Genomic DNA, 7,563 nt, shown 5'->3' with positions numbered 1-7,563 from the left:
CTATAACAGTAACTCGTTTGTTGGAACCATTAGCTCGACAAGCGTACGAATAAGGAATTCAATTTAAATGTCTGTGAAATAGATCTACCCATTTCATTAAGGAAACAGAACTTGGCCATGATAAACTTTAATAAGCGGGAATTTTCTTTCTAAGCAATCAGGGAAGGTAATTACATCATACGTCTTTAACCTAAGGATAATTATGAGACGTAAGAAACTTGAAACACTGCTGTTAGATACAATAAACACCTGCTGTTAGTAACAACATGTAACTGACATGATAACATCTCTAAATTCAATTCATATTAACAGATGTAACTGGTAGCTGCTACTGCTATGGAATAAATTCAGTTACAGCCATTTTCAAGTTGTCAATTATCTTTAATGCCACTAAAATATTTTAATTCAATATTTAAATATATATGTAGATCAACATGTTAGTAACATATCGAAATTTTAAAATTACTGAATCACGCAAAGATTATAGTTTTTTCATTTTACTACCGTATCCCATTTTCAGAAAGTCACAGAAATACGTTTGAGGTTTTGTTTCTAGAAAATTGCTAAATAACATTTTTAAGAATATACAGGTACCGTGTAGAGTTTGAATCTTTGCCAAAAAGGGTTATATTTTGAACTGAAGTATTGGAGGGTACTGAAGTGAATTGTCATTGTTTATGTTTAAACAGGAAATATGTTTTCACCACCAAATACTACATGGTTGGAACGTATGCAATCAATAAATGCCCATTGTGCTTATAAAATGAAAACACTTCCTACATTTGTAATATAACATAGCCATACAAAATAATATTTTCGGAAAATCCATGACTCAGTCAAGGTTATGCAAGTTAGTTTTGGAAACCTACACATGCTATTTATATCTACTTTATATAAGGAAGTTTACGTGATAATGGACATAACAGAAATTTAAGAGATGCTGATAGAACCGTCGGATATATACTATTCACAAGACAGTATATCTAAATACTTCGACAGAAGATCATTACATGGGACACAAACGATCGGACAAACGTTAGATCAAGTAATTATTGGATATTGTTCAGTGAGTAGCATTCCTACAATATCAGTTGTTAGAATACGAGAACATGGAGATAAATGGTTTTCCTTAGACAACAGGCGTCTGTGGGTGTTCAAACAGCTTGAACGGCTTGGCTATTTGGATACAGTAGAAGTAAGGTGTGAAGTTTTTGATTATTACAGGCATGGCAGAAAAATAACTACAAATAATGGAGGAATTTCGATTAGAATTCGAGGTGACAGTGACCCCGAGGGTGAGGGGCACACTTTGCCAGATAAATGGTACCCAAAACTACAAAAGATGCTAGAGAGGGAACGCAGAAAAGATGTCCACAGTCATATGGCCAGTAAAACAATCTCTGACAGGCCAGTATCCAGACATCATCCTATAAGCGTCACTCAGGATAATGTAACAAAACCTTCTATATCAAAACCATGTTACGTTAAAGATGAGTATGCAGGAACTAATGTGCCTATAAAACGTGACAAAAGAACATCTTTACAGCAGGGTAATTTGTTTGTAGGAAACTCTCAAAGTCAGTGTGACAGTAGCCTGACAAGCTTTCGAACGAAAACAACACAGGAAATGCCTGTAAACAATTCTTTAGAGAACTCTTCACGTATGGAACAATATCATACACCACGGAGTACACCATCAAACCGGCATATGTTTGAAAATTACACAGATAATTCAAGTCGTTTACCTTCAGCACATTCAGTGTTTCAAAGAGAAAATGAAACTATACCTTTTAAAAACCAGCGTAAAACTGGTGGTAACGATGATGGGACATTTTCAGACAGGCTTAGTAGACTTAGAGTCACCGACACTCCAAAAGAGTCATACAGATATTCCGACATATCGCAAGAAATTTACCATCCCATTCTCAACAAGCATGTTGTTTCTGATATACGTGAGACGTCTTTTGATGAAACCGTTGACGGAGGTTTCAAAACGAGGACTGGTTATCGAACACACTCAATCACTGACAAAACATTAAAAGAAAGGGAGACTGACAGAAGTGGGTTGTATCGGGATTATATGTTGACCCACTCAGATAAAAGTGCAAGAAAAGGTAATAGCCCGAAGATAAACCAATTGTATTTCTCTGGGTACAACACAGCTACAAAGGTTTTGATGCCTTCTAAATACCCAAAAGAAGATCTAGCGGCATACGAAATGTCAGTAAACCGGGACCACGCTTTAAAGGGAAAGGCAGAAATATATGGGTACTATGAGCACACTTGTGCTACAGATGACGTTTTGAAGGTTAAAGAAACGCATTATGTTCATGCGAGAGCGCCATGTGTTAGACCTTTATCCATACCCAAACAGTTCTGTGCAGCAGCAGATGAACACGGTGCCACAGCTATGGTTACTAAGACAGACGATCGTACAAGTTACTGTAGTCCAGACTCTAAAGCTTTTGACTCTAGTGGGGTATTTGGTCTCAAAGTCAGATCTTCCACTCGTTGTGACAGAAATAGTGGGCTCACAAGACAGCAGTTTGCTAAATATGTTCCAACATGCACGGAAGGAGAAGTTGAAACAAACATGTCAAAACTGTTAAACCGACAACGATTCAGACACCTATTACGAGACGCCTGGAGTACAGAGGCAGTTTATGGGTCAAGTGATGATTCTTCATAGAGCATATACCCACTTTAATTCTTATTTCCATTTGGATAAATTTTTATTACTTCATGAAAAAGCATCCACCAGTAAAAGTGCGTGTTTCGTTATTAGAATATGTCCACAGGTCGTGGGAGAGAGATCAGAACACAGCACGTGATTCTACTCTATACTATTTACTGTAACGACTGACTAGCACGGGAAGCGCTCTCAGAATATGTAGGGGGCATTTACGCATGCGCATTTAACATAAACAAAAGTAACACATTAACAAAGTATAACAAATATAACAGAAAATCAGATTAAACAGAATAATAAAAATTAGTACATTGTATTGATTAATACATGTGTAACATCAAGAAATTGTTATGAAGCAATAATAATGTTCCTAATATAGTAAATAGAGTAAAAAGCTCTGAGCGATTTTCTCACACTCCGACCAGATCGTGTTACATAACTGTAACCATTTTTGGATTTGTCATTGATGCTGGGCAGAGCGGTATCAGGGGTTCTCAGTGGGTAATTGTTGTTGGTGTTATTTTGGCGCGACTTTGCATGATTTGATTTGGACTTTATGAACATGCGATTGCGCCTGTATCTCGCGCCATCGGATGCCTGAATTTTGTATGACCTTTCGTTGTGCTGCTCAAGCACTTTCCCTGGTTCCCATTTTTCTTCCGGGGTTTTCTAATGTGATATTTTCCCCTGATTGCAGAGAAGGGAGTGATCGTGTGGATCTGTCATAATAAAATTTTGACCTTGTTTGTTGTTTCTGCATCTTTTCTCGGGCTTTCTTTGCATTAACAGGCTTTGGAGATAACTGTTCATGAGTTGCTGGGAGAATTGATCTTAGCCTGCGTCCTTGTAGCAGTTGGCTAGGGCTATAACCAATTGCAGGTAATGGGGAATTTATGTGTTCTAAAAGAGGCAAGTAGGGGTCTTTTGCTTTTTGTAGTATGCGTTTTGCAAGTGTAACGTATATCTCACTCAGTCCGTTTGAACTTTGATGATGTGGGCTTGACGTGACGTGCGTAAAATGCCAGTCTCTAGCAAAATTGCTAAATGGCTCGGATGTGAATTGTGGTCCGTTGTCCGATTTAAGTTGATCAGGTATGCCAAACCGACTAAAATGTACCTTTAATTTGCGAATCACCGTGTTACTTTTGGTGTCTGGTAGTAAATCTATTTCGAAAAATCTGCTGAACGCGCATACAGTAATTAGGTACTGTTTGTTATCGAATGCGAAAATGTCACATGATACGTTTTGCCACGGCCTCTGGGGCACCTCATGGGGAAAGAGTGGTTCTTTTGCGTTCGCAGGGCGGTATTTCTCGCATAACGAGCATGCTTGCACGTATTCTAATATTTGATTACTCATACCTGGCCAGAACATGATATCACTAGCACGCCGCGTTGCTTGGTTGCAGCCCTGGTGGCTGTTATCGTGAACGGCTTTTATCATGTCAAAGCGTTCTGACCTTGGAATGATTATCTTTTTTCCCTTAAATATAAGGCCATTTTCAAACGATAGCTCATCTCTGTGGTTCCAATACTCAACTACAGATTTGGGACAGTCTTGGCGCATAAGTGGCCAACCGTTCCTTATAACCTGTACGAGAGTTTGAACCTGATCATCATTTTGGGATGCAATTCGAATTTTTTCGAGCTTTTGGTCACTGACTGGTAACTGTTTGAGTACAGTATGTACATGTGCGTCCAGGTCTTCAAGTAAGTCCGGATGTGTTTCAGGTACAAAGTTGCGACTTAACGCGTCTCCGAGTGGTATGTTCGAACCTTTTTTATGTACTACTTCTATAGCGTACGGTTGCAGTTGTAATAGTATTCTTTGCAGTCAGGGAGGTCCTGCACAAAGGGTTTTTTACATTAAAGCGACAACTGGAGCGCAGTCGCTTTCCACTATCGTGTGTTTGCCATATATGTACTGTTTAAACTTCAGTACTCCAAGGAGAACGGCCGGTGTCTTTTTTTCAATTTGAGACCATAATATTTGACTTTCGGTTAACGATTTACTGCTGTACGCTACTGGTTTGTTGTCTTGTAGACATACCATGCCAATGCCCTTTGATGAAGCATCACCTTGCAGCGTAACCGGTTTTGCTGGGTCAAAGTATTTTATGATTGGTGCCTGTGTAATGACCTCTTTGACCTTTGCGAACTCCGTGTCCGTGTCAGTTCCGAGAGGTTTGGCGCGAATATAGAGAGATAAGTAAGGGCGCCAAGCAATGATTCTAGTTCTTGTCTGTTTGTGGGCGTGTTCATGTTTACGATAGCAGACACTTTGTCCTTGTCTACAGACAGACCTTGATCGGTGATCAAGTGCCCGAAACAATTAACCTGCTTTTGACAAATGGCAGCCTTGTCGGGGTTAAATTTGAGTCATTTTTCTCGCGCTCGCATTAACAGGCATCTGAGGTTTTTATCGTGCTCGGATTTTGACTTGCCAAATATGATCAGTCGTCGACTATACAGGCAACACCTTCGAGCGGCTTCAGAATTTCGTCCATTTTCCGGTTATAGATATCTTGAGCCGACTTTAGACCCATGGGAAGTCTTAGATAACGGTATCGACCGAAGGGTGTTGCAGACGACGCGTCAGTTTGCTCACACGAATAGTACCCTTTCGTTGCATCCAAAACGCTAAAATATTTCGCGCCCGCTAGTTTTGCAGTGACGTCATCCATCGTGCGCATAAGATAGTACGGTCTCTGGATGCATTCATTCAAGGCTTTCGGATCTTTGCAAACTCTAAGACCTTTTTTGTTCGGTTTTTCGACACATACTATAGCATTGACCCATTCCTAGGGCTCTGTTACTTTAGCAATTATGCCTTTTGACTCCATTAAATCGAGCTCTGTCTTTAACTTATCCCGTAAGGCATGCGGTACTTTTCTTGTGGCGCACACGACAGGCACAGAATTATCTTTAAACTTAATTCAACAAGTGCCTTTAAAAGGTCCAATTCCTTCAAAAACGTCTCTAAACTCGGTCATTAGTGGATGAACCGTAGTTTTTTGTTGGTCAATGGCATATGTTAACTGAATTAAACCGAGATTGCATGCTGTTTGTAGATTTATCAATGCAGGGGCGTTTCTCTGGTTTACAACATAAAAACACAGCGGAGGTGTATTTTACCGATAACAGTCAGCTGATTTCCACAACAGGATGTTAATTTTGATTCGTGGGGTAGCAAAGGGCCATTAATTTTTAATTCTCTGAAATTTTCTTGTGGGAGTATGTTGACCTGGCTTCCTGTATCAATTTTTGCATCAAGGCATGTGTTATGGATCTGGATATGGACAATGACCTGATCTGGTCTAGAATGTGAAGGAAAACCACTTACCGAGTGAATGAAAAATTCATCCTCACTCGAGTCAGTGAAATCCAAATTTTCACAGACTGAATGCACATTTTTATTTGTTTCTGTTCTACACATTTTAGCGAAGTGTTTAAATTTCGAACACTTGTTGCATTTTAAGCTAAATGCTGGACAGTCTGTTTGTTTGTGTTTTTTATTTCCGCATCGTGAGCAAATGTTCCTGTGTGTCTTCTGCATGTCAGGTCGGCTGCGTCTCGTGGGTATCCGTTCGGGCTGGTCACGCTTCTGGTATGACTCCTTCCTTTGTTTATTTAGATTTCGTCCTCTGTGGGCATTTGACTGTGCGACCCAAGATCCTGCTTTCCGGGACTTGATCGAATCTATCTCTTTGTCGTGAGCTTTCATAGCGTCTATTTGTTTTTATTATATTCGTATGATTGTGCAATTTTCTTTGCCGTTTGTAATGTTAATTCTTTTCCTTTTTCTATCAATTTTTCGCGCACCCGTTCCGATTTGCAACCAAATACTATTCTGTCTCTTAGCATTTCGTCTAATTTATCTCCAAAATCACAATCCTTTGCCTTTATTGATAGTCTTGCGATAAATTCGCCGATGGTGTCCTCGTTCTGAATTTCACGATAAAATTTATATCTTGCGAAAACTGGATTTGCTTGGGGCTCAACAAATTCCTTGAATTCGGAAAGAATAAACGCCGGGTCTTTATTTTGAGACTCTGTTAAGTCCCATAACTCGTGTACCGTACGGCCTCTATCGCCCACCCATAATAATATGTAAGCACATGGTTCTTTTGGATTTTTCCCTTTAAGGGGTTCATCGAACATCAACTTGCTGTGTCTTTCAAACTTACTTCAACTGTCTGGGTGATTGGTTGACTCCCAGTCGATAGATGGGTGTTGTAGACCAGTGCTTCCTATTGCCAATGTCAGTGTTCAATTTTAAAGCCTTGCAGTATTTTTGTTTTATATCCAATCTATCACTTTGAGTCGTTTACACTTTTAAGTAACTGATTTTAAAATCCCGTTTCTTACACCATGTTTCGTTATTAGGATATGTCCACAGTTCGTGGGAGAGAGATCAGAACACAACACGTGATTCTACTCTATACTATTTACTGTAACGACTGACTAGCGCGGGAAGCGCTCTCAGAATATGTAGGGGCATTTACGCATGCGCATTTAACATAAACAAATGTAACAGTGCGTTGGATGAATTATTTCAAATCATTGTTATAAATACAAGGAGTTGCATTTACTAAAACTAAAATGTATTTTTGGATATATCTTAGCGATATGCGTGCGTGCTTGCGCGTGTGTATGTGAAGCATTTGCTGGTATGATGTGAGTGGCAACAATCAAGGCAGACCGATGTGATTTGTCAACACTAGGCAGGCTGGTGTTTTTTACTGGCAAAATTCCAGATAGCTTTTGCGGCGTGTATGGCAAATCGCTGTGATGTGAGTCTCAACATCTCGGGAAAGGTTACTTAAGGTATGTGGTAAAATAAAAAATAAAAATTGAGCTTGTGTGATGTGAAT

General features: G+C 39.5%; 1 protein-coding gene across 1 annotated transcript; it reads left to right on the top strand.

Annotated features, from left to right (window-relative positions):
• Window positions 1–649: 649 nt before the first annotated feature.
• LOC123564191 (uncharacterized) lies at window positions 650–3,407 on the top strand. The gene has a single exon (XM_045357563.2). It carries the CDS (start codon window positions 938–940, stop codon window positions 2,687–2,689), a length of 1,752 nt encoding a protein of 583 aa, XP_045213498.2. The 5' UTR covers window positions 650–937; the 3' UTR covers window positions 2,690–3,407.
• Window positions 3,408–7,563: the final 4,156 nt, after the last annotated feature.

The sequence above is a fragment of the Mercenaria mercenaria genome, chromosome 2 (genome assembly GCF_021730395.1).
Source record: "Mercenaria mercenaria strain notata chromosome 2, MADL_Memer_1, whole genome shotgun sequence".
In the NCBI taxonomy this organism is placed as follows: domain Eukaryota; kingdom Metazoa; phylum Mollusca; class Bivalvia; order Venerida; family Veneridae; genus Mercenaria; species Mercenaria mercenaria.
Note: the sequence above shows the minus strand (reverse complement) of the source record. Positions and strands in the feature narration are given on the sequence as shown.